This window comes from Canis lupus, chromosome 5 (genome assembly GCF_011100685.1).
Source record: "Canis lupus familiaris isolate Mischka breed German Shepherd chromosome 5, alternate assembly UU_Cfam_GSD_1.0, whole genome shotgun sequence".
Classification (NCBI taxonomy): domain Eukaryota; kingdom Metazoa; phylum Chordata; class Mammalia; order Carnivora; family Canidae; genus Canis; species Canis lupus.
The window spans coordinates 79,028,216-79,055,734 of record NC_049226.1 but is presented as its reverse complement, the minus strand read 5'-3'; the positions used below and the strand labels follow the sequence as shown (position 1 = coordinate 79,055,734).

Below are 27,519 nucleotides of genomic sequence, written 5' to 3'. Positions count from 1 at the left end.
TTCGTTGGGCTTTCTGACTATACATCTGCTTGTTCCTGGGCAACTGGAGTGGGAAACTCTGAAAACGGCATGATGAGAAATGCCCCTCAAATCAGAGCTCCATTTTTAAAAACACATCATCATTAAGGAATAGCCAGTGTATGGTCATTCATCCTGCAAGAGGAGAAAGTTATGTCTGCTTTGTCCCTGAGTGGCTAGGATGAATGGCAGTGAGAGGAGTGAATTCTCCTTCCTTGCCAACTGGTTTGACTGTTAGCTGTGGTCACCTGCAGAACAGGAAAAGCCAGAAAAACCCAAATAGACAATTCTTGGTAGACATCGGGTATGTCCAGGGTATCTAAAGCTATAAATTCTGATAAACATTTTCTGCTGTCTGGGTCCAAGGTCACAGGATTTGGCTTGAATTGGGTTTCAGTCCTTCTAAAAGTAAATTTCACCCTGATAAATGGAAATAGATTACTTTCTACACAATGTCTTTCCGTTCAGTTGTAAATGGAGAGTGTTTTGAGGAGGCTTCATTTAATAATACCTTATCAGACAGCTTTCAGGAACCTGCAGTGTCTAATATGTCTGTTGCTATGGTAACAGCTGCTTGCTTATGCTCTGCATCTCATATCTGTGTCTTCCATGGGCCCCCTTCTCTTTACCAATGAAGGGGCTTGAAAAATATTCTCCACTGGGAACAATTGCAGCTCTGGTCCCTCCACTGTGGAAACTGCACCCGCAGCACTTCATTCCGCTTGGCCTATGGAAACAGACCTCCAAAGAGTGTCTTTATATACGTCATATGAAAGAAGGAAATCTATAAAGCCTAAGGGCGATGAGACAAGTGCCCCTCCTGACCTAACCGAGCAGGCTGCACCAGTGTCAGCTCCACAGAACTCTCACCTACTTACAGAGAAGTTAAGAGATTTCAAATTGCCAGTGGGGACTAGGAGCCGCTTTTCTGTGCCCTCATTTTCCTACTCTTTTGGGGAGGGGACATGGTTCTGGCCCCTACATAAGAATGGAAAAAGACCACCTATCATGCATTTCAATACTCTTAAATTATTCTAATTGATCACTATCCTTCTAAGTGACAGGACATACCACTGGGCTCCTGGAGTATTAATATAGGGGAATTATTTTTGTTCCTCAATCACTTAACAAAATATGATCTCATACTGGAGATGGGATGGGTTCCTAAGCAGCCCAGGAACACCGTTTTTCTGGCCCTTTATCTTTTCTCCCTTTGGTAGTTCTTAATTATCCTGTATTTTCTGACACACACACATTTTCCTTCTCTGCTCCTGGCCCTGTACCCTGCACTGCCTGCAGTTTTCTCTCTCCCCGCCCCCCCCCCCCCCCCCCCCCCCCCCCCCCACTCAGGAGCAATAGTTTATCTCCTGTGATTTTTTTCAGTCATTTTCTGTGCCTCCCTGTGCTCTTATGCCTGTGCATCTCTGAGTTCCTGGGACAGGCTGGCTGGCTGGCCCCCCCCTCACTGGGGCAGCGGGTAGCCACTAGCCCTGGGGCTTTTGCACCTGCGTGGGTACCGCTCTCACTTTGTCTCTATCTCAGAGGAAGGTAATGAAAATAATCGGGCTTCATTAATTCCAAGCCCTGTGAGATGATAGCCATTTGGAGCCTGTTTGCCAATTAGATGGTCTAAATTAGAAGTGACCTTGGTATACTGCCACTGCTTGCCTCTCTGAGTCTAATGAAGCTTTTCTCTCCAATCCATTCTCCTTCTCAACTCTCTTTTCTGTTGCCCTGTTTGTATGTGTGTGTCAACTGCTCCTGTGTTTCCTATTCTCATGCTCACCTCCTTATTATTATTATTATTTTTGTCTTTCTCATTCATAGTTTTAAAACTCTGGTTAGGACTGTGTTGGTTTCTGGCTCTGTAGGGTTTTTTCCCATGAGTTTTAGGTTAAAGAAAAAGGATAGACAATCACATAGAAGACATTTAGAAAGGAAACAAGCAGAAAAACTAGGCCTTCTAACCTCTGTGGTCCAGTGCCCAGCCTGGCACATTTGGAAAATAGTAAAAAGGGAAAACAACTTTGAAACCCTGCTGCCAAGAGGTGCTCTGGTTTGCTGGCTGCAGAAAAACAGCAGCTAGCAGGCCCAGCGGCTGGCTAGGTGCAGAAGTGCACAACCCACCTTCCATTGTAGCCTTTAGATACACCACTAGCTAGAATGTTTAGCTCTGGAAGCAGTTGGGTTTTAGCTTCATTTTTTTTTAACCTAACCATTTCCTTACAAGGATGTAGAGACTGGCCAGGTCTGTATCAGGACAGCCTGTCTGAGGCTTTCTCTTTTCCCTTCCACCTGAGGTTCTTCATTCTGTTGATTTTCACTGAAAAGTCAAGGATGTGAGGCTTTCTTGGGAGTCTAGGTTTTGGCAAATGAATTTTTTCACTTGGAATAGTGAGCCTTTTAGAAGGATACCCTAGTTAGGTGAGCAATGTCAAGTAAGGTTGTAGGGATGAGGGTCTCAAAGAAACTAGATTCAACATATTTTCTAAGAAAATACCTTTGCTCTCTAGCATGTGGAACACATTGCTTGTATCGATCTAACCTGAGACAAGGTGGCCTTGAGAAGTCAATTTGCAGGGACAGACCCATGAGAACTTAGCATAGTATATGTACCTCTTGACTTCTCGGGGTGCTGTATTTGACCACTCCACATCCAGGACAGGAAGAGATGAGGGCTTCTTATAACTCCAGCTGCTTTTACCAAGAAAGATAAACACTAGTGGCCCCTCCCAAATGTCATAATGGGACCAGACCCATATCCAAGCCTCTTGGTTTTAGAAGGAGTGTCTTTGGGGCTTTAGGGTCCACTGACCAGATAGAAACCTGAAAGGCATCAAATCGTAATCCAAAACAATGGTGAACCAAACAGCGGTAGGAACCTAGGTATTTATGAACTTAGGTCACCTCTGGGTGACTAAAGATCGTTAACTTGAGTCCATGGATTTTCCCTTAGGGAGCCTGTGATTTCCTGAAATTATCTACAGTAGTCTCTGTGTGAAAGTATTTCTTCAGGTGTCTGCAGCCTTCATCAGATTTTCTGAGGTTATGATCTCTGGAAGGTTAATTATTCTGGCTTGTGAGTTTTTTGGGCATAAGGACAGTGTCTGACTGTATCTTACAAGCATGTAGTATAGGGACCCTGTACAATATATAGTGAATGATGGTCAAATGGATGGGTGAGCAGAATCACTTGAGGCCCCTCCTTCTCAACACTAAGTTGTTTTGAAATTGCTTAAGCTTGAAGACTTTTAGTATCAGTGTGGAATGCTTTTATTTCTATTGCTATTTATGAGAACTGTTTATACTTGAAGATTTCTAGCATCAGAACTCCACATTTCTCTTACATACATGAGACCTGTAAGTTCGAAAGATACCAGAGCTACTGTTTCCCAACTCTCAGCACCCCAGCTCAGATAATTGTTTTTTTTCCTATATTCCCATCGACTCTGCATACTCTGAGGAGAACATATGTGGCATCCAGAAGATTACCATGGAATTGCCATTTGCCTGGCTAAGGCCAGTCTTGGAAGACCCAAATTCTGAGGAAATAATGGCTCTAATCAATTGAATTTTCTTACTAGAGCAAGGTTTGTTTTACTTTTGGTTAAACGTTTTTAAAGATTTGAGAGAGAGAGATTGTGTGTGTGTGTGTGTGTGCGTGCGCACGTGTGCACGCATGCAGTGCATGCACATGGGGGGTAGGGACAGAGGGAGAGAGAATCCCAAGCAGACTCCTTGCTGAGCACAAGGCTCACCACGGAAGACTTGATCCCAACACCCCAAGATCATGACCTGAGCCAAAACCAAAAGTTGATCACCCAACCAACTGTGCCCTGTGGGTGCCCCAAAAGTCTGTTTTAAACAGTCCCAGGTCCCCTCTATACATTGAGTATTGGGGACATAATTTAACATATTTTATGTTTACAAGTGTACAGATTAAGAATCCATCTACATGGATGGTATAGTGAAATGTAGAAAGTATAGTTGTGTGTATCCATTATATATTGTCATCTGGCCAAACCTGTAACTTTTTGTTTGGCTTCTGAGCCTGGGATGGAGTAGAAGTGGGGAGAGAGAAGACAGAGGGAGGAAAGAGTGTTTCCATGCATGTGTTTTCTTTGGAGAGGAAGGTGATGCCATCCAGTTATTGGAGGGCTTCTGAGCTTTGGCCACATCTGGGATGGCTGTGGTTATGCTGCAGTCAGGTTGTGTCCTCTTGTACACCTACATGCTCCAGTGCACCTAGCGAAAGGGAAGGTCTTCATAGAACTGTGCTTAGTACACTTGAGTGACTGCCCTTCCCATGACCTTCAGCTGTCCATCAGATGCTGTGGCTAGAAGAGTCTGAACCTTCCACACCATTTGGTAACCAGATAGGACTGGAAAACAAGGGGGATGCCAAGGCAAGTGTTGAAGGAACTCCATGTTTGGCAACTCTCCTTTTCCTTGGGGAGCAGAACTCCTCCATGAGCTGTTGGCAGAACTCTATGGCTCTTTACAAAACCTGCAAAGTTTGAGTGAAAAGCTTTGGAAACTCATGGGAGAGGCAGGCCTAGACAAAGGCATGGGAACTTTAGTGTCTGAGGATCACCATGGGGCCCTCCAGTAGCCTGTGCAAGAAAGAGGCTTCCGTTCTCAATCTCTGTTGAGACACATGTGCCACCAGAATTTCTAGATCCTCAGGATTCCCTTTAGGGACATTCCTTTTTGCCCCCTGGGAATTTCTTGCCCATCAAAATTTTATATCCCTTTTAGCCCCCAGAGGGAATTTGGGTACACTGCAGATGAGAAGATGCAGGTAGATAAAAGTAATTACTTAAACACATATGGGGCAAGACTTACAGGTTTGGAGGCCCAGATTAAGATGCAGAGGAGCATGTGAGGTTGATGATTATATTTCGGGAAGAGTTAATTGATGGAAGGTGAAGGCAGACAAAGAACCTCTGCTTACTGCCTTCTTGAATCCCAATCAGGAATTATGATTAAAGTCGCGGCGAGACAACAGAGGGCTGATGAATTGGTGTCTTTTTTTTTTCTTTTTTGCCGTCATTCACACTTGATTGACTTCAACCTTTCAAGTGCAAAAGTCTCTCTTTTCCATTATTATTCATAGCCATCTGAGTTTTTCTAATTAAAGTGTATGAAAACAATTACTGATCCGTCGTACTGAGTCTGTTAGAGGGGATGTCTGCCTTACTGTAATGCGTATAAAAAGCCCACAGTTTTCTATAATGATGTGCAGCTGAGGTGTTAGATAATTTTATTCTTTTTTACTCTGTAGGGCTTTTTTTTTTTTTATTTCTCATGATTCATTTTTCATAATTCCTAAAGATCCCTGGAAAGGACTGATCCTGCAGCTACAACCGAGAAAGGAGGTGGGGGGGAAGTCTTTTTTCCTTTCCCTTTCTCCCCCTCCTGCCCCCAACCTCGTGCTCCCCCTTGGCTGAGGACTATAAATTAATCGGTGACCTTTCACTTCTTGGATTCCCGCTGGACTCCCCAACCATACTGGTCAGAAATGCTTTCTATTAAAAAGAAAATAGATGGAATGAGTTTGGCAATCTCTGCTCCATTCCTAACGATTCATCAACAGCTAGCCTTAACCAGCTGCTGACGAGCTTTGTGTGAGGGTGCAGATGTCTGTGAGCAGGAATTCTCTGTCACACACATTCACCTGCCATGCACCTGCTCTTCAGAAACACGAGCTTTCTCAGAACCTTTCTCCATAGTGCCTGTTGCTTAATGTTTGTACCTACAAGCATCTGGGTTGCTGAACCCCTAAATGTACTGAGGAGTTACCTTTTTGGTGTTCATGGGGACAGCTGTCTGGGTTTCCCCTAGCACTGGAGCCTTTCACCGATGCTTCTAGGGAACATGTCAGCAAGCTATTTTGAGCAAGTCCAGGATCTTCAAACCATTAAAAATTAATACTAATTTATTTAATTTTGAGCAGTAATCTAGATGTTCCAATCTTCGCAACAGCAAGTGAAGATATTATCAAGATACCTGAGTTTGATGGGAAAATTATTCCTTCAGGTAGGGCTGGACACCATGTAGAAAGGTTAGTGGTGTGAGTGAAGTTTCTGTTCAGTTCATTTCTCAGACTGTCATCCAACAGGAGACCATTTCTTATTCATTTAGCAAGATCATCACCTACTAGCCCTCCACCCTATAGCAGGCAAAGGAATATTACTTCTTTTAAAATGAAGAATCTTTAATTCTTATGTTGAATTTGAGGGCTGCTTATCATGTAAATGTGGAACAAACGATAACTTCTTCAGACAAACTTCTGGCCACATGTCAGAGAAGCCTAGAGAAAAATATCCAAGGATCTAACCTGATCCAGGCTGATTCTGGAATTGCCGTATTAGCAAACAAACAATAGCCATGGTGAAGGTGGGGCTGCCCTAATGTTAAATGCTGTGCAGGGTACCCTTTGTGGCTGGGACACTGGCCAGATGCTCCCTCTGATGCTGAGCACCTCAAGCAAAGATTCTAGAAGAAATTCTGGTTGAAGTGAGCTGTAAGAAATGTTCATTTGCACTCGATCTAGCTTCTAAAGGGTTACAAAATGTTGTTTCCTGGAGAATCTGCCAATGTGTCTGCGTGTCCTTAGCCTTCTCTTTGTTCTCTTCTTTTCTTCTTACCCTTTCCTTCGCTCTTATTCCCCTCCTCTTCTTGCCTGAATACATTTTGAAAACAGTACTACAATGCTCCCTGCTTCAAGATTACAGTGTACTTTACTAGGTATGATTTAATTAGGGCCCTTATTATGTTTTCAGCAGCTTAAGGTGGGCCTTTCAACTTATCTACCTAATTGGTTGCACAAGAAGTTTCACAGCCCATGACAAAACATTGTCAGTGATCAAAGTCAAAATTCTGCATAAAGGAAAAATATTAATAATAAGATTATTCTTCAAGTGTGCACTGCTAATTATGTCCAGAATGTAACCGTAGAAACACTTTTGACTGATGTGAGCTTTGTCTAATAAACATGAATCTTCAGTGAGCTATGAAAAGTGACACTTCCAGCTTTACACTGGTGAAGGCTAATTTTGCTTATTAAATAATTTTTACACATTTCCCTATTTTGTGTCTCTTTCCTCTCCATTTGACTCTCCTCATTTCTCTGCCTCTTACTCCTCAGGTGACCACCCCTGAGATGGTGATGCCCAGCAGCATGTTTCTCCCAGCAGCTATTCCAGATCGAGACGGGAACTCCAGTTTGGAAGAGGCAGGAAAGCAGCCTGGTTAGTGTCATTCTTGACGCCTAGAAATGGAAACAAAATGAAATACTGGGCCAAAATATTCACTGAGCAAGAGTGCCAAGAATCCTTACAGTCCTCCTAAGGTGAATGTAACTGATTAAGAGATGAGGGGCACTGGTGTCACCTACTTTATACTTTGGTTCTTGGCATGTATTTGTACCCTATTTATATAGTTGAAAGTGGAAAGAAAATAAGGTGAGAGCCAGTGGGATTTTGGTGGACACCTGTTCCCCCCCAGACTATACATTTAGGGAGTGAATAACCAGAGACTCAGTTAATAGAGCCATGACTCACCATCTCTGAGGACTTAATTATTAAGACCTTCTAGAGCATTGGAGGCATTTCAGGGCACTGATTTAGCTGTCTCTCTCCAGGAGCTTCCTCTGCACAAAGTTCTTCTTTGAGTCTTCTGGGATTGCCTTGAGCTCTAGCATAGAAGTACATTTGGAAAGAACATTGTTTTAGACATGGATGCTGGTGCCCCATGGTGGTTCCTAGCTAGATGGGTCGTTAGGCCTCCACTTTAGAGGCTCTCCTACATCTTTCACCTTTTGTCAGCAGCTGAGATTTAAACAGGGAAGGCTTGAGCCCCACTACTGCCCCACACCTTCCCCCATAATTTGTCCATATTAGAAGGTAGATACAGCTGACTTTAAAAGGGTCAGAATGATGATACCACTGTAGAAAATAATTTTGATGTATTTTAATGGCCACTGAATGTTTGTTTAATAGTCAAAAGTAATATTATAACAAAATAAGCTAAAAAACATATTCCAGAATTTCTTATATTACAATAGACAGCAGTTATCTTAAATTCCCCACCATTTAGGATAGCATTAAATCACATATTTTATAGTTCAAGTCCATGTTAAAGGAGAATCCAGTCTAAGATCACAGTTCTTGAGAAATTTAAGATTCTGAATTAAGCAACTGAATGGTGTGTAAAGACCATATGATACAGACCTATTATGAAGGAAACTTTTGTATTTCCTTTAGTCCCCTCTGTTCATGTGCATTTGCTTATAATATGCACTCTTTCTAGGGGGCTTTATGGAGAGTCTGTGTTCCAATTGGGTATTTCCCTTACTATAAGATTTTGTATTCATGAGGACTTGCTAGGTAGATAGTTCTGGGTGACATCCTGAAACAAAGCCTTCTTTATCATTGGGCTTGGTTTTTGTTTTTGTTTTTGTTTGTTTTTACAGAAACCTCAGAGGATCTGGGAAAGAACATCTTGCCCTCTGTAAGCACAGAGCACAGCGGAGATTTGAAACCCTCTCCTGCTGACCCAGGCTCTGTGAGAGAAGATTCAGGCTTCTTATGCTGGAAGAAGGGGTGCAACCAGATTTTCAAAACTTCTGCCACTCTTCAAACGCACTTCAATGAGGTTCATGCCAAGAGGCCTCAGCTGCCTGTGTCCGATCGCCATGTGTACAAGTATCGCTGTAATCAATGCAGCCTGGCTTTCAAGACCATTGAAAAGCTGCAGCTCCATTCTCAGTACCATGTGATCAGAGCTGCCACCATGTGCTGTCTTTGTCAGCGTAGTTTCCGAACTTTTCAGGCTCTGAAAAAACACCTTGAGACAAGCCACCTGGAGTTGAGTGAGGCTGACATCCAGCAGCTTTATGGTGGCCTTCTGGCCAATGGGGACCTCCTGGCAATGGGAGACCCTACCCTGGCTGAGGACCACACCATAATTGTTGAGGAAGACAAGGAGGAAGAGAGTGACTTAGAAGACAAACAGAGCCCAACAGGCAGTGACTCTGGGTCGGTACAAGAAGACTCAGGCTCAGAGCCAAAGAGAGCTCTACCTTTCAGAAAAGGTCCCAATTTCACCATGGAGAAATTTCTAGACCCTTCTCGCCCTTACAAGTGTACTGTCTGCAAGGAATCTTTCACTCAAAAGAATATCCTCTTAGTGCACTATAATTCTGTCTCCCACCTGCATAAGTTGAAGAGAGCCCTTCAAGAATCGGCAACTGGCCAGCCAGAACCCACCAGCAGCCCAGACAACAAACCTTTTAAGTGTAACACTTGTAACGTGGCCTATAGCCAGAGTTCCACTTTGGAGATCCATATGCGGTCCGTGCTGCATCAAACTAAGGCCCGAGCAGCCAAGCTGGAGGCTGCAAGCGGCAGTAGCAATGGGACGGGGAACAGCAGCAGTGTCTCCCTGAGCTCCTCCACCCCAAGTCCTGTGAGCACTAGTGGCAGTACCACCTTCACCACCACCAACCCGAGCAGTGCTGGCATCACTCCAAGCTCCAATTTACTGAGCCAAGTGCCCACTGAAAGTGTAGGGATGCCGCCCCTGGGGAATCCCATTGGTGCCAACATCACTTCCCCTTCAGAGCCCAAGGAGGCCAATCGGAAGAAGCTAGCAGATATGATTGCATCCAGACAGCAGCAGCAGCAGCAGCAGCAGCAACAGCAGCAGCAACAGCAGCAGCAGCAGCAACAGCAGCAGCAACAGCAAGCACAGACACTAGCCCAGGCCCAGGCTCAGGTTCAGGCTCATCTGCAGCAGGAGCTGCAGCAGCAAGCTGCCCTGATCCAGTCTCAGTTGTTTAACCCCACCCTGCTTCCTCACTTCCCCATGACCACAGAGACCCTGCTGCAACTGCAGCAGCAGCAGCATCTCCTCTTCCCTTTCTACATCCCCAGCGCAGAGTTCCAGCTCAACCCTGAGGTGAGCTTGCCAGTGACCAGCGGGGCACTGACACTGACGGGGACAGGCCCGGGCCTGTTGGATGACCTGAAGGCTCAGGTCCAGATCCCACCACAGAGCCACCAGCAGATTCTGCAGCAGCAGCAGCAGCAAAGCCAGCTCTCTCTGGCCCAGAGTCATTCTGCCCTTCTCCAGCCAAGCCAGCACTCCGAAAAGAAAAACAAATTGATCATCAAAGAAAAAGAAAAAGAAAGCCAGAGAGAGAAGGACAGTGCCGAGGTGGGAGAGGGCAACCTAGGACCCAAGGAATCGCTGCCAGATGCCTTGAAGGCGAAAGAGAAGAAAGATTTGGCACCAGCAGGTAGTTCTGAGCCTTCCATGCTCCCTCCACGCATCGCCTCAGATGCGAGAGGGAATGCCACCAAGGCCCTGCTGGAGAACTTTGGCTTTGAGCTGGTCATTCAGTACAACGAGAACAAGCAGAAGGTGCAGAAGAAGAATGGGAAGACTGAGCAGGGAGAGAATCTGGAAAAGCTTGAGTGTGACTCCTGTGGCAAGCTGTTTTCTAACATCTTGATTTTAAAGAGTCATCAAGAGCACGTTCATCAAAACTACTTTCCCTTTAAACAGCTGGAGAGATTTGCTAAACAGTACCGAGAGCACTACGATAAACTGTACCCCCTAAGGCCCCAGACTCCAGAGCCACCGCCACCACCTCCCCCACCACCTCCTCCACCCCCTCTTCCTGCAGCACCACCTCAGCAAGCTTCCACGCCAGCCATCCCTGCATCAGCCCCACCCATCACTTCACCCACGATTGCACCGACCCAGCCATCCGTGCCACTCACCCAACTCTCAATGCCCATGGAGCTGCCCATCTTCTCACCGCTGATGATGCAGACGATGCCACTGCAGACCTTGCCGGCTCAGCTGCCCCCTCAACTTGGACCTGTGGAGCCTCTGCCTGCAGATCTAGCCCAGCTGTACCAGCATCAGCTCAATCCAAGCCTCCTCCAACAGCAAAACAAGAGGCCTCGCACTAGGATCACGGATGACCAGCTCCGGGTCCTGCGGCAGTATTTTGACATTAACAACTCCCCCAGTGAAGAGCAGATCAAAGAAATGGCAGACAAGTCTGGGTTGCCCCAGAAAGTGATCAAGCACTGGTTCAGAAACACCCTCTTCAAAGAGCGGCAGCGTAACAAGGATTCCCCTTACAACTTTAGCAATCCTCCTATCACCAGCCTGGAGGAGCTCAAGATCGACTCTCGGCCCCCTTCGCCAGAACCTCAGAAGCAGGAGTACTGGGGAAGCAAGAGGTCTTCAAGAACAAGGTTTACTGACTACCAGCTGAGGGTCCTGCAGGACTTCTTTGATGCCAATGCTTACCCAAAGGATGACGAATTTGAGCAACTGTCTAATTTACTGAACCTTCCAACCCGAGTCATAGTGGTATGGTTTCAAAATGCCCGACAGAAGGCCAGGAAAAATTATGAGAATCAGGGGGAGGGCAAAGATGGAGAGCGGCGTGAGCTTACAAATGATAGGTATATTCGAACAAGCAACTTGAACTACCAGTGCAAAAAATGTAGCCTGGTGTTTCAGCGCATCTTTGATCTCATCAAGCATCAGAAGAAGCTGTGTTACAAGGATGAGGATGAGGAGGGGCAGGATGACAGCCAAAATGAGGATTCCATGGATGCCATGGAAATCCTGACACCTACCAGCTCCTCCTGCAGCACCCCAATGCCCTCACAGGCTTACAGTGCCCCAGCACCATCAGCCAACACAGCTTCTTCTGCTTTCTTACAGCTCACGGCAGAGGCTGATGAACTGGCCACTTTTAGTTCAAAAACAGAGGCGAGTGATGAGAAACCAAAGCAGTCTGAACCTCCCAGTGCACAGCCAAACCAAACCCAAGAAAAGCAAGGACAACCAAAGGCAGAGCTGCAGCAGCAAGACCAACCCGAGCAGAAGACCAGCGCAGCCCAGCAAAAGCTCCCACAGCTCACTTCCCCCACTTCGTTACCACAGCCTCCTCCACAAGCACCCCCACCTCAGTGCCCCTTACCCCAATCGAGCCCCAGTCCTTCTCAGCTCTCCCACCTGCCCCTCAAGCCCCTCCACACGTCGACTCCTCAACAGTTGGCAAACCTACCTCCTCAGCTAATCCCCTACCAGTGCGACCAATGTAAGTTGGCCTTTCCATCGTTTGAGCACTGGCAGGAGCATCAGCAGCTTCATTTCCTGAGTGCACAGAACCAGTTCATCCACCCCCAGTTTTTGGACAGGTCACTGGATATGCCTTTCATGCTGTTTGACCCTAGTAATCCACTCCTGGCGAGCCAGCTGCTCTCTGGGGCCATACCTCAGATTCCAGCCAGCTCGGCCACTTCTCCTTCAACTCCAACCTCCACGATGAACACTCTGAAGAGGAAGCTGGAGGAAAAGGCCAGTGCGAGCCCTGGAGAAAATGACAGTGGAACAGGAGGAGAAGAACCCCAGAGAGACAAACGTTTGAGGACAACTATTACGCCAGAACAGCTAGAAATTCTGTACCAAAAGTATCTGTTAGACTCCAATCCAACTCGAAAGATGTTGGATCACATTGCGCACGAGGTGGGCTTGAAGAAACGTGTGGTACAAGTCTGGTTTCAAAATACCCGAGCCCGGGAACGGAAAGGACAGTTCCGGGCTGTGGGCCCAGCCCAGGCCCATAGAAGATGCCCATTTTGCAGAGCACTCTTCAAAGCCAAGACTGCCCTCGAGGCTCATATCCGGTCCCGTCATTGGCACGAAGCCAAGAGAGCTGGCTACAACCTAACTCTGTCTGCAATGCTTTTAGACTGTGATGGGGGACTCCAGATGAAAGGAGATATTTTTGATGGAGCCAGCTTTTCCCACCTGCCCCCAAGCAGTAATGATGCCCAAGGTGTTCCCCTCTCACCTGTGAGTAAAACCATGGAGTTGTCTCCCAGAACTCTTCTTAGTCCTTCTTCCATCAAGGTGGAAGGGATTGAAGACTTTGAAAGCCCCTCCATGTCCTCAGTTAATCTTAACTTTGACCAAACCAAGCTGGACAATGACGACTGTTCCTCTGTCAACACAGCAATCACTGATACCACTACTGGAGATGAGGGCAATGCAGATAATGACAGTGCGACGGGAATAGCAACTGAAACCAAATCCTCTTCTGCACCCAATGAAGGGCTGACCAAAGCAGCTATGATGGCAATGTCTGAGTATGAAGATCGGTTGTCATCTGGTCTGGTCAGCCCAGCCCCAAGCTTTTACAGCAAGGAATATGACAATGAAGGTACAGTGGACTACAGTGAAACCTCAAGCCTTGCAGACCCCTGCTCCCCGAGTCCTGGTGCAAGTGGGTCAGCAGGCAAATCTGGAGACAGTGGGGATCGGCCAGGGCAGAAACGTTTTCGCACTCAAATGACCAATCTGCAGCTGAAAGTCCTAAAGTCATGCTTTAATGACTACAGGACACCCACCATGCTAGAGTGTGAGGTCCTGGGCAATGATATTGGACTGCCAAAGAGAGTTGTTCAGGTCTGGTTCCAGAATGCCCGGGCAAAAGAGAAGAAGTCCAAGTTAAGCATGGCCAAGCATTTTGGTATAAACCAAACAAGTTACGAGGGACCGAAAACAGAGTGCACTTTGTGTGGCATCAAGTACAGCGCTCGGCTGTCTGTACGTGACCATATCTTTTCCCAACAGCATATCTCCAAAGTTAAAGACACCATTGGAAGCCAGTTGGACAAGGAGAAAGAATACTTTGACCCAGCCACTGTACGTCAGTTGATGGCTCAACAAGAGTTGGACCGGATTAAAAAGGCCAATGAGGTCCTTGGACTGGCAGCTCAGCAGCAAGGGATGTTTGACAATGCCCCTCTTCAGGCTCTTAACCTTCCTACAGCATACCCGGCGCTCCAGGGCATTCCACCTGTGTTGCTCCCCGGCCTCAACAGCCCCTCCTTGCCAGGCTTTACTCCATCCAACACAGGTGGGTTTTGTTCCAGGTGATTCTTAAAGCATTTAAATTGCTGCCCCATTAGCATTCTGTTCTCTGGCTACCACCCAAACCCTTTGAATGTTGGACAGATAGGAAGAAGCTTCCCTTTCAGGTTTTCTAACAGCAACAGAACTTCTGGTCCCTTTCATCGAGTCTCCCTAGTGCTGTGGTGTATATGGTTCTAGGACTTCCCAGTCTCAGGGATGGGATCCTCTGGTTGGAACAGTCTGCTCTGAAATTATTCTCTTGCCCGATGTTCAGTAACAACCAGGGTGTATGCTACAGGGAAGAACTTGAGGGTCCTGGCGTCCTAAATCCTGGGGTGTTTTCAAGAACGCGGTTTCTAGCAGAGACCCTTTCAGTCAGTCTTTGTGAAACTGCCAATCCCCTCTAGATATTTGTTGAAAATAGAAGGCATTTGAATATCCTAGCTAATTCTGGATTGTGCTCTATGGAAACTGGTTTAAGAGAACTTAAATCAAGTCCTTGTCCTTACCTGTGGTCCCTGCCCCTGTTTTTAGAGAGCTGTGCTGCCAGAACTGCTGTCACAAAGAAGCTCTCATAGATGGATCCTGACTCCTGGCCTTCTTCCCTAGCCAGAACAACAGTGTTTACAGTAGTTCTTAATGAGACTTTGTACTCGAATGCACTGACTAGGAATCTCGTATTGGGCAATATGGTTCTGAGTCTTCAGACAGACAAAAAACATTAATGCTCATTTTTAGGATCTTCAGTCACCCCTTCATTTCCTTTTGCCCATCTCTTTCTTGCTCCCCCCAGCTCCCTAATTCAGTCATATACTTGGTACTCTTATTTTTCTATTATTAATAGGGAGTTTGATAGTTCTTCCTGTGTCCTCTTGTTCCTCCTTCTCTGCCGTCACCCCTCTTCTCTGGAGCCAGCTGTCTTTCCTAAACTGGACCTCCAGGATCCTGTGAAACTTAGGCGGAAGTTAGGAAGTCATGCCCCTCCCCCATCCCACTCAGGGCCTGCATTGACCACTGTACTTTAACCAAACAAGAGCCTTTCAAGTGCCTCCTTGCCTTCAGAATGTGTCCCCATTCTCAGGGGTTGAAGTGGTAAAAAGGTTAAGATGTGTAAGTCATTGCTTACCATTGTTGGCAAGTAAGGTCACAGAATTCTGCTAAAGCCAACAAGACATAAGGCAAGAATCAAGCTATGGAACGTGTCTAGGCACTGAATTGCCTTTGCAACCCAGGACCTTGGCAGAAGGGCTTGGTTTCGTAATAATGTGAAAAAAAAATTAGAATTAGAATGTCTGATCTATTCCCCTTGTTTTACAGATGAGAAAACTGAGGGCCAGAGAGGTCAAGACCATTCAGCAAGCTAGGGTAGGAGCCAGAGCTCCCACCCAGGCCTCCAGGCTCCCAGTGCTATGTGCTCCTTCCACAACACCCAATATGAGCCAGTCAGTCAACAGGTATATGTTTAGTGCTACTCAGGTTCTGACCACTAACAGTGGACTCAAGATAGAAAGGTGTGCTCTTAATTACTAGAGGCAGCCAGGTGTGCCCCAGTTACTACCACCTGACTGTACCACAGCTCGCAGGAGCGCTGGATCTGGAATGGGGAAAGGAACTTGTATTTAATATGTCAAGTCCAATGGTAAGCTCTTTCCATATGACCTTCCATTTAGTCCCTACAACCATATATTATGGGAAGTTGAGGTTCCATGCAGTCAGTGGGTGGGCATAGGGCCAAACAGCAGCTGTGTGTCAGACACAATCCTTACAGCATCAGTCTGACTCCAGAGGCACATGTCAGGCATCGGGGATGAGATGCCTTATTAGTGATAATCTTGCAGATGAGAAAACTGAGGCCACGGAATTATTTTGCGAATATATTGAGCTACTACTACATCATATATGGCTAATACAGAAGTTGGTAAATATAGCAAGGGTTCTGTAAATAATTCTTAACCATTCCTTTCTCTTCTATTCAAGATACAGAAGTCAGTTTAAGGCCTTCTGACCTGGATTTTTCTCCTGAAAGCCTGATGCCACAGAGATGGAGAAATCTCTAGATGTTTTCTCCTTGCCTCACTGATCTTTTGGCTCTGTCTGGCTCCAACCTATAATATGGAGCAGGCCTGTTGCCTAGAAGTACATAGAGAGAGAGAGCCATGTCCTAAGTTGTTGAATTCATAATCCATTCGCTCTCCATCTTGTACGTGCCAGTTTAACCAGTGAACCTTTACTGGCTTTTTCTGAGTCACATACTTCTTTGTGGTTTCAGTTCCGTCTGTGCATTGAGGAAACTGGATGACTTCATTTCAGTAGCCCTTTTCTGCTGTTTTGAAAGAGTAAATTAATGCTGCTCTGTGAAGCCAAGGGAGGCATCCCCCTTCGCTTTCCAAACATTAACGGCTATTTTTCTGGGATTGGCAGCTTGAGGCAACCTTGTCCTCGTCATCTGAAGTTTGAGGGGTTTTAAATGTTGCACCAGTGTGAAGTCAGCATTGTTTTCACGCATATCTAGGCTTCTGTGTGTTTTCTCATAAGGACAGTGTCATGTTATAGAACACACCCCCACAACCCCAGTTTTTGGCAGAAGGTGGTCCAGATGAAATAGGAGCTGTGGAATTTTATTATTTTACATTTTGATGCCCTCCAAAGAAGGGATGAATACGGTCTAGTTTCTTAAGTGTGGTGAATGTAATGTTCTGAGGTCCACTGCCTGTGAATTCTTCCCAGCATCTCCTGATTCAGCACATCTGGTCTCCCTGCCCCACATTGCTGTCCTCCACCACCACCACCACCACCTTGCTAGTCTTTTTGTTTTGTTTTGTTTTTTAAAGATTTATCTATTTATTCATGAGAGATACACAGAGAGAGGCAGAGACACAGGGAGAGGGAGAAGCAGGCTCTGTGCAGGGAGCCCAATGTGGGACTCCATCCTGGATCCCAGGATCACGCCCTGAGCTGAAGGCAAATGCTCAATTGCTGAGCCACCCCAGGCATCCCCACCTTGCTAGTCTTGATGCACCTATAGCAATGCTGTCTTCCATACCTGGCACAAAACACTCAGAGTAGGAGAGAAATATGAGTGAGGATGGATATTAAGCTCTGGGCTGAGTGAAGGCTTTATAAGCAGAGTGTGACTGCAGATGGGTATCTACCCCATGCGGGCCTGGTGACTTGGTCAAAAACCTTTACTACCTATAAGTATGAGTAGGTCGTGATGTCTTAGGAAGCACTGGTGCCAACACACTGGGCTGTTCCCATTTCTGATACTGCTTTTCTCCTCTTCTTGGGGGTGGTTTCTCAAGCATCTGTATGTCATTCCAATGGGTAGGAAGAGCGAATGCTCATTTCTCCAGTAAACTTTAGATTCATATGCCTACACGGTTACATTTTTCAACAGATTTGTTAAAGTGCAGATTAGGTGAGCCTAGGTAATGGGGACAGTTTTCCCTGAATAGATCGTTTTTATTTCTTCCCATTGTTCATCCTCCTCTCTGCCCTCTTAACACATCCATTCAACTATAGCAGTGGAGACCAGAGAGGCACATGTGTTTGTTCACGTGGTCTTGGGGCTTGGTCAGGTTTCTTGCTTTTGTTCTTTTCTCCAGTTACCTCTGTCCTCTACAACTTCTTCTGGTGGGGCCTCTTAGCTATACTGTTTCTGTGGAGCTTTGATGAAGGACATTGGTTCAAATGTCCCAGCTGTAAACACCTAGTTTGGGGAACTGGGCAAAGAACATATGAATTAGTGGGTGTGGCATGTGTGGCAGGAAGGTGTTAGAAGTTGTTTAACTGAAAGGGGAACTAGGGGAGCTGACCCAGGATTGGGCCCTGATCATAGAGTATAAGGCTATCCTCCCCTGAGCCTGGTGAGACCCCTCTACTGAAAATGGTGGTTTGGAGAGGATCTTTCAACTTTAAACCTTGAGATCTCAGACTTCATGCCAGTGACACAAGTAAAAACATCTTGAGCTTCATCCTCAGCACCCCAGACTGACGTATGGTTCTGTCTTCGTTTCTTTCAGCTTTAACGTCTCCTAAACCGAACTTGATGGGTCTGCCCAGCACAACAGTTCCTTCCCCTGGCCTCCCCACATCTGGATTACCAAATAAACCGTCCTCAGCGTCGCTGAGCTCCCCAACCCCAGCACAAGCCACCATGGCGATGGCCCCTCAGCAACCCCCCCAACCCCAGCAGCAGCAGCAGCAGCCACAGGTGCAGCCGCCGCCGCCCGCAGCTCAGCCACCACCCGCACCACAGCTCCCACCGCAACAGCAGCAACAGCAACGCAAGGACAAAGACAGCGAGAAGGTAAAGGAGAAGGAAAGGGCACACAAAGGGAAAGGGGAGCCCCTTCCTGTCCCCAAGAAGGAGAAAGGAGATGCCCCCACAGCGGCCGCAGCCACGATCTCAGCCCCGCTGCCCGCCATGGAGTATGCAGTGGACCCTGCACAGCTGCAGGCCCTCCAGGCAGCCTTGACTTCGGACCCCACAGCGTTGCTCACGAGCCAGTTCCTTCCTTACTTTGTACCAGGCTTCTCTCCTTACTATGCCCCCCAGATCCCTGGCGCCCTGCAGAGTGGGTACCTGCAGCCTATGTATGGCATGGAGGGCCTGTTTCCCTACAGCCCTGCGCTGTCGCAGGCCCTGATGGGGCTGTCCCCGGGCTCCCTACTGCAGCAGTACCAGCAATACCAGCAGAGTCTGCAGGAGGCGATCCAGCAGCAGCAGCAGCGGCAACTGCAGCAGCAGCAGCAGCAGCAAAAAGTGCAGCAGCAGCCCAAAGCAAGCCAAACCCCAGTCCCCCCGGGGGCTGCTTCCCCAGACAAAGACCCTGCCAAAGAATCCCCCAAACCAGAAGAGCAGAAAAACGCACCCCGTGAGGTGTCCCCCCTCCTGCCGAAACTCCCCGAAGAGCCAGAAGCAGAAAGCAAAAGTGCGGACTCCCTCTACGACCCCTTCATTGTTCCAAAGGTGCAGTACAAGTTGGTCTGCCGCAAGTGCCAGGCGGGCTTCGGTGACGAGGAGGCGGCGAGGAGCCACCTGAAGTCCCTCTGCTTCTTCGGCCAGTCTGTGGTGAACCTGCAAGAGATGGTGCTTCACGTCCCCACGGGCGGCGGCGGCGGCGGCGGCGGCGGCGTTGGTGGCGGCGGCGGCGGCGGCGGTGGCGGCGGCTCGTACCACTGCCTGGCGTGCGAGAGCGCGCTCTGTGGGGAGGAAGCTCTGAGTCAACATCTCGAGTCGGCCTTGCACAAACACAGAACAATCACGAGAGCAGCAAGAAACGCCAAAGAGCACCCTAGTTTATTACCTCACTCTGCCTGCTTCCCCGATCCTAGCACCGCATCTACCTCGCAGTCTGCCGCTCACTCAAACGACAGCCCCCCTCCCCCGTCGGCCGCCGCCCCCTCCTCGTCCTCCGCTTCCCCCCACGCCTCCAGGAAGTCTTGGCCGCAAGTGGTCTCCCGGGCTTCGGCCGCGAAGCCCCCTTCTTTTCCTCCTCTCTCCTCATCTTCAACGGTTACCTCAAGTTCATGCAGCACCTCAGGGGTTCAGCCCTCGATGCCAACAGACGACTATTCGGAGGAGTCTGACACGGATCTCAGCCAAAAGTCCGACGGACCGGCGAGCCCGGTGGAGGGGCCCAAAGACCCCAGCTGCCCCAAGGACAGTGGTCTGACCAGTGTAGGAACGGACACCTTCAGATTGTAAGCTTTGAAGATGAACAATACAAACAAATGAATTTAAATAAAAAGATTAATAACAAACCAATTTCAAAAATAGACTAACTGCAATTCCAAAGCTTCTAACCAAAAAAAAAAAAAAAAAAAAAAAAAAAAGGAAAAAAAAGAAAAAGCGTGGGTTGTTTTCCCATATACCTATCTATGCCGGTGATTTTACATTCTTGTCTCTTTTCTTTTTTTCTTTTAATATTCAAAAAAAAAAAAAAGAACAAAAAAAAAAAAAACCAAACCCTTAACCCTGTTACATTGTGTCCTTTTGAAGGTACTATTGGTCTGGGAAACAGAAGTCCGCAGGGCCTCCCTAATGTCTTTGGAGCTTAAACCCCTTGTATATTTGCCCCCTTTTCAATAAACACCCCACATTGATAGCACAGAGGAGCCCGGCATGCACTGTATGGGAAAGCAGTCCACCTTGTTACAGTTTTAAATTTCTTGCTATCTTAGCATTCAGATACCAATGGCTTGCTAAAAGAAAAAAAAAAAAAAAAGAAATGTAATGTCTTTTTATTCTCAGGTCAATCGCTCACACTTTGTTCTGTTTTCAGATTCATTGTTTTATAATATATTATTTTTTCAGTTTTTTTTTTTTTTTTTTTTGTTCCAGAAAAGATTTTTGTTTTGTTAATTTAAAAACGGGCAGAAAGTATTTGAGAAAAACAATGTGAACTGCTTTAGCTTTCTGGGGATTTAAAGGATAGCTTTTCTGCTGAAGCCAATTTCAAGGGGAAAAGTTAAGCACTCCCACTTTCAGAAAAAAAAAAAAAAAAAACAACCCACACACAGAGTGTTGAGGACTTGTAGCTTAAAAAAATAAGTTTTAAAAACTGACTTTCTGTATTTATGATAGATATGACCATTTTTGGTGTTGAGTAGATTGTTGCATTGGAAATGAACTGAAGCAGTATGGTAGATTTAAAAGGAAAAAAAAATCTTTTGTGTACATTTAGCTTTTTGTATGGTCCAGCTGACAGCTCCTCATTTGATGTTGTCTTGTTCATTCCTAGCAGATAGATTGCAATCCGTTGATTCGCCTAAGCTTTTCTCCCCTTTGTCCCTTAATTCCACTTTCTCCTTCCTCCTCCCACCCTATAATCTCCCACTTAAGGTAGCTGCCTTCATTTCTTAGAGGGTAGCTACAGAATTATTTTATAAAACTAAAGAAAGAATTTCAAAAGGTTCTAGGGGTCATTAGGATCCTCACAGATTATTTTTGGTTGGGGAGTTGAAACTTTTTAAAGGCATATAATTCTAGTTACCTATGTCTGTAAGCCTTGTGCCATTTATTTTTTATTTATCCTTCCTTTAGCTTTTCTTTTTATCCCTCCTTTTCTTCCTTGTTTGGTAGATGCTTCAAATATTCTTTTCCTAAACTAAAGCATTTGTTTCGGTTTGTGTAATTGGGCTGTGTACTTTTCTTTCTAAAAAAGTTTTTGGTTAGGGGTTTTGTTTTTGTTTTCTTTCCTCTCAGAAAAAGAAATTTCATGCTTTAAATAAAATCCAAAGACACACCCTTTCACTGCTGATGCAGAAAAAAGGGAAAGGGTTCTTGTTACTTGAGAATTTGTTTCTGATTTAAACAAACAAGACTTAGTTTAATAAAAGAAAGAGTAAAACAAAAGATTCCCAGGTTGTTATGTGCTTCTTCTGCAAGCAGAGAGGCAACTGTTAATGACAATTCCATATACCAAAAGACACATTTTTTACTTCAAAGTTTTGTCCTTGTGTTAGGCAGTCTGAGCGGCGAGTGATCCAGAGTGCAGCCAACAAAGAAGCAGATAGCAATGTACAGAGAGCAAAAAAGGAACCGTATGTGAGGCACTTGTATTTATGTTAATATCTGTATTCCTGTAACACATAACACAACGCAACATACACCCTTTCTCATCTTAAAACAACGATCTGAACTTTGAAAGGAAAACTTTGTGCTGCTAAAAACGTAGATTTTGGAGACAAATAGATGCTTTGCTGTTTCACTTTCATAGCCAAACATCAACAGAAATAATCTCCCCTTACCCCCAAAAGTGTGAAATCCTTCTCCCCTTCATTCTCTTCCTTATGTTTCAAAAGGGAACTTTGAAGACTGTGAATGCAGGTTCCATTGGTCATCTTTCAGGCTTCTTTCCCCAGTGCTGAAGCCACTCAACGACTTTGCAAAAGACTGGAGCATTCCAAGATCTGAAAATGGATTTCTTTTTTTCTTTTTTCCTCTTTTTTAGCCGGGACTATTTTATTTTTATGAATTTGTTTTTGGTTTAATGAAAGAGTAGATCCTGAACTGTTGTATATATTTCTAACTAGGCTGATGCACAGTGCAAATTCCTTTCTTTTTTTTAATTTTTTAAGTAGAAATACCATCTAACTATTCATACCAATATCCAGTTGTAGCATAAGGTGTCAAAAACAAGTACACAAAGAACATTTGCTGTTTTAACAAGCTGTTTTATTTTAACAAGAATTCTTGTATTTCTCCCTGTGTTTGAGATGAACATTTTTAAATTTTAAAGTTGTACAGTTTTTTGTTTTCCATTATTTTATCGTTTGTAACTCTATGAAATATATATATATTTTTTGCCATTTAACTGTTGTATGTTACTCTGTGTCTGTATCATATAGAAAAAATTGTTTTTGTTTTTGGTTCTCTATGTGATACCAATTAACAATTTAACACTAGCTTTACCTGTCAAATTCTGCTAGGTTTTTTTTTTTTTTTCTGAAAACTTTGTTTTTAAAAATGATATTGCTTGGTATTAGTGCAATTTCTATCCCTTTCCCTCCTCCCTCAACTTTAAGTTCATTTCCTTGTAATTTTGCCACCCCCTCCACAATGGTGGGGTTTTTTTTGTTTGTTTTGAGCTACTATGCCATCCTCCCTCTGTGCGGCGGAGTGACTGTCAGTGTTTTGTGAAGCCATGCCTTGACCTGTGGGTATATTTGGCAACAGCAAGGTGGTTGGGTAGATTGGCTAAGCATGCTTCCACCCACCAGTGTTTCTCAGAGGGGTTATGTGATTGTTTCATCCTGGAGTGGGTTGCACATTTGATGCTTTCCTCTACAACTCTACCACCCACATATATGTTCACTCAAAAAAGAAAAAAAAAATTATCAGCATTAACTCAGAAGTAGCAAAGCAGTCAGTAATGGTGACAATTAGAAGCCAAATATGAACTAGTTAGATGTTTGTGGGTTGACATCCACTATGGCTATGACTGGTATCATTTACAAAGCATGAATTCACTACAATGCTCAACTGTTTAGATTGGTCTCACTAGAAGAATTTAACTCCTGTCTGTTGCATAGTAGGTAGCTGAATAGGATATCTCAACTCACTTTTTAAATTAGTTCTTCACCTCTACTGACACTTCATGTTTTGGTTGGTTTGGTTTTTTTCCCCCCCAAATAACTCCTAAGTGTGGGTTGGCACTTGACACCATTCAGTCATGGCACCATATGAACCCACCAAATGGAATTTATTTCAACCATCCTTCCTCCATCCTTCCAAAAAGAAACTTAAGAAGGAAACACACACACAAACATACACACACGAAAAAGTTGAAGTCTAGGAATTTTTTTTTAATTAAAAGTTATTTAAAGAGATGAATGTGGCCAAAGTTTTACATGATTGAAAATAAAGTAAAACAGACGGCATGTGTTTAAACCTGAGTTTATCAGGCATGGCAGGAAGTTGCAGGAGAGAGAGGCAGTGACCCAAGCCAGTGCACTTGATGTTCATGGACATATATTTTTTTTAAATAAATTAAATTAAAACATTTTAAATATAAGCATAAATTGAGTTGGTTGTTTGTTGGCGCTGAGATACTGCCCACTGTGAAACAAAGCTTTGACTAGTTTTTTTTTGTTTGTTTACTTTCTGGGGGGGGAGGGGGGCAAGTTTGGGTAGGAAAGAAAGCATAAATGAACGTGACCCTGAGGTGAAGAGGTATATGAACAGCCTTTGCAATGTACAAAAAAACAAAAAACAAAACAAAACAAAAAAAAAACAAAAAAAAATAGAGCAAGTGAAACCAAAAATGATGTTCTTGGTGTTTTTCTATAATGTAGTCTTGTTAGCTTTTTTGTTACTGTAACAATGCTGATCTCGAACTGTACCAAAATACATGGAGACTAACAAACAGACCACATGGAACTTTCAAACTGAAAAAAAAATTTGTCACAAAAACTTTGTTGTCATAGTTAAGTTGATTGTAGATGGTAATTGAATATACTCCTTTGAAAATATTTCATCAAGTATGTTTCCTGCTCATTGTGATACATTAAAAAAATATGAGCAAAAGTTCTTGTCTTATGCCATCAGATTTTGTGTGTGTGTGCGCATGTGTGAGAAAGGAGACCGATGACTGGCAAAATGTAAACAGTATCCTGAGGTTGCATATACTTATTCCAAGGTACACAGCTCTTTAGTATTTCTAAATGTCCATGTGTTTCCCATCTCTTGGTGTTCATGAAAGTGCAGCAGGTTTTCACTGTGGTGAATGAATTTCATTCATTTCTCAATGAAATACCCTTCTCAGCTTATTTCATTGAGAAGGGTAAGCCTGACAACTTGGATAGTATTTGACCCTCAGCCCTAATGGTGTGTGTGTTTTTTTTTTTTTTTCCAAATGTTTATATGAAAATCTTGGACACTTGGTACAACCACAAGCAAGTTAGTTTTGCTGGTGGCCGGAAGAGAGGTAAGTTAAACTTTTCTGAGATGGGAATTGGATCCAATGTTTTTAACAGAAGGATATAAAAGGTAAGTTGAACTAAGTAATATTCACTACATCTACCTTTCCTATGGAATTTGAGATAAGAATAGTCTGCAAAATAGTAATAATGTTAGTCATTCCTACATAGAGAATACTCCGTTCTCTTACAAAAAAAAACAAAAAACCTCTTAACAGCACAAAATGCCTGAAATTCATTAATAAGGACTATATCCAAGATAAGGCTCAAAGGCCTTCCATTCATCTCTAATTTATAGTCACAGCTGATAAATAATTTACAAAACTCTAGTAGCTGGGCTTGGATAGCATTGCAGGCTAGTTATGTCCTTGCAAGGTCTGCAGCATCTGCCCTCGGCCAACAGGGGTATTTTCTACCTCAGGAGTTAAGCTATGAAATCCTCTCCTATTGCATCTGACAGCCATTGTCAACCGAGTCTTTTTCTTAGTTCCTGGAGCAGGAATTCAAGAGGCAATGAGCCTATTGGCTAAAAATGTCAGAGAATTCTACAACTGGCAGAGGCATTGCTAGTGCTTAGAAAGGAAAAGTTGGTTCCCTTGCCGATGCTAGAACCTCTATGCCAAACAAGTAGCATCACTATCCCTAATAAAACCCTGATCTTTCCCGACACATTGTACCTTTCTTTTGGGTGTTACTGCAGAAGCACAAGGCTTCTATGTCAGTATGTTTTCTTGGCACACAGTTATGTCACTGATCTTCTGACCCCACAGAAAGGTACAGTATGATAAAAACTGTTCAGACCCAAAGCCACGTCTGCCTTTCTAAGCTATAATTATTTTAGGATCTGGCAGGATCACACTGAAACATTTTAAATTGAACTATTTTGCAGAGAAGTTTTGCTGTCTCAGCTCTTTAGAGGACTGTAACTACAATACAATTCTTCTACAGATAAATTTTTAACAAAATAAGACCAAACCTTAGTGATGGTTGAGCCCTTTGTATCAGAAAATCTCTAAGCACCTGAATTACATTGCAAGGGGTTTGGGCAAGGGACTTGGTTACTAGAAAAGCTTTTTCTTAAAAGAAAAGGAGGCTTCCAATCTGGCTTCAATATCATGCTCATGTGGATATTAATCTCCTTGGAATTAATAGTACTACACACACACACACACACACACACCCGGAAAATGTGAAACGGCAACATCTTAAAACGGGTGATAGGTGTTAGGTAGCTGTTTCTAATTTTGCTTTAAAGAAATGTCTGTAGTGCCTAGCTCCTGTTATGGACTAATGACCTTCCAAATCTCACTTTTAACAAGTTTAGACTTTAAGTTACAAGAGCACAAGCAGTTTAAGAGTCAAGTTGAAGGATGAGAAGTTTGCACCTGCTGCTTTGCTCTGCAGCCTTAATTACAGCAGGACACATGTGCTCTCACTCAGTCTCTGTACATTACTGCTGGGGGTGGACCAGCCAAGGCTCTGGTAAAACTTGTAAAGGAGTTAGTGCTCTCAGGGCCATTAAAGTAGAGGCAGCTTTCCATTACTTTTTACTTCACAGCAAAGGTGGGTATTTTCTTTCCTTCTTTCCTTCCTTCCTTCTTCCCTCCCTCTTTTTTTCATCCTCTTTTAAATTAGAGGCACATATTTTTAAGATGTCTTGGCCAATTAGATTCCTCTCAGTCTATCTTGGGGTTTTAAATTATAGGTGCAAAAAAAAAAATAAATTATAGGTGCAAAAATAAATTTGTTCTTGATCCTTTATGACTGCCTCATTTCTTATCCTGTATGGAACAAAGAGACTATGTAATCGGATTTATGAGTCCTTTAACATGGGAATAAGAACTTTCAGGTGAACGGTTTCAATCTTGGACTAAGAAATCAGTGCAAAGAAGCAGCTTAGAGTAGCAAGTGAGGTAGGCTTCAGTAAATATTCTCTGTGTCCTTGTAATGCCAAAAACTTCCTTTTGACACTTGCTCTTGTTTTCTTATTCTTTGTACACTACTGTTTATTGAGCTCCCTCAACTGTTACTATTTTTTGGATGTCTTCTATAACACCTTATATTTGCATGATACATGAAAAGTACTTTTGTAAAATTACTTCTCGCTTGTTCCTCAAAATGATCTATAAGGTAGGCAAAGTGGGTGATATCACAGGTGTTCAGGGTAGGGAGGTAATGAGGGGAGAAGGCATTAACCATATGTTTAGCCTTTGTCCAGTGTTCCTTCTTCCCCTACACAACCCACATACTATTTCCTGAGAGACACTAAGGAAAAGTGTCTGAGAGAGTGGGCTCAGGAGTCAAGACTAACTGGGTTTGGGCAGCCTGGGTAGCTCAGCGGTTTAGCGCCGCCTTCAGCCCAGGGCGTGATCCTGGAGACCCGGGATCGAGTCCCATATCAGGCTCCCTGCATGGAGCCTGCTTCTTCTGCCTGTGTCTCTGCCTCTCTCTTTCTCTCTCTCTCTCTCTCATGGACAAAATAAATAAATCTTAAAAAAAAAAAAAAAAAGACTAACTGGGTTCATTCTGGCTCCAGCACCATGACCTTGATTCTGTTATTTATTCCCACTGTAAAATGAGGATAATGGTACCTGTTTCACAAGATTGTTGCAAAGATTAAATAATATATGCAAAAATGTTTTGAACACTGCCTGGTACATACTGAGTGACAAATACCTGTTGCTAATATTTTTGTCAGTTTTAACACTCCACATCTCTTTTGCTGTAGGTTCCTTGGGACTGCAGCTTTCTAAGTCCTACTTTAAGTCGCAGAGGGTTGGCAGGGGGTTGGGGGAGCTGCAACTGTATACATCAGTCCCATTAAGCCCTTGCCTTATATTTCTATTCAGATGCTTCCCTGTCCATAAATATCTCAGACGATCCAGAGGACCCTCAGGGAGATTCTGCTCAGAACTGTACAGAAATGCGGTGCAGGAGCTTGCATTTCACTCTTTCAGTGCCCCACTTCTAATTAATTCAGTTAGAAGAAAGGATGGCTTTAATTTGTTTTTGTTTGCAAGAGTAAACATAGTCCTGCTTTACCATCCCTTGACAGGTGAGCAGCTTAAATGTCCGGGGTTACAGAATAGAGAAAATGGAATAGATTGTGACAATTTGCCCACT

General features: G+C 44.4%; 1 protein-coding gene and 1 long non-coding RNA gene across 6 annotated transcripts in view; one reads left to right on the top strand and one right to left on the bottom strand.

Moving 5' to 3' along the window:
• Window positions 1-24,004, top strand: part of ZFHX3 (zinc finger homeobox 3) — a 159,212-nt gene extending 135,208 nt beyond the window's left edge. Inside the window, exons 7-10 of one of the 2 annotated variants that reach the window (XR_005360121.1) lie at window positions 7,169-7,271; window positions 8,495-13,975; window positions 15,289-15,425; window positions 17,994-18,128. Coding sequence is in view for 1 of the 2 variants with exons in the window: in XM_038538466.1 (XP_038394394.1) it covers window positions 7,169-7,271; window positions 8,495-13,975; window positions 17,994-19,681 (7,272 nt within the window). In the remaining variant the exon portion in view is untranslated. Of the gene's footprint in view, window positions 1-7,168; window positions 7,272-8,494; window positions 13,976-15,288; window positions 15,426-17,993 lie in introns of both variants that reach the window. The other variant, XM_038538466.1, reaches the window with a different exon arrangement.
• Window positions 5,280-27,519, bottom strand: part of LOC102153393 — a 137,975-nt gene continuing 115,735 nt past the window's right edge. For 3 of the 4 annotated variants that reach the window (XR_005360147.1, XR_005360146.1, XR_005360149.1), the window contains 2 exons: window positions 7,584-7,716; window positions 5,280-7,291 (listed from right to left, as the gene is read on the bottom strand). This is a non-coding gene — a long non-coding RNA (uncharacterized LOC102153393). Of the gene's footprint in view, window positions 7,292-7,583; window positions 7,717-18,845; window positions 19,126-27,519 lie in introns of those variants that run through there. The other variant, XR_005360148.1, reaches the window with a different exon arrangement.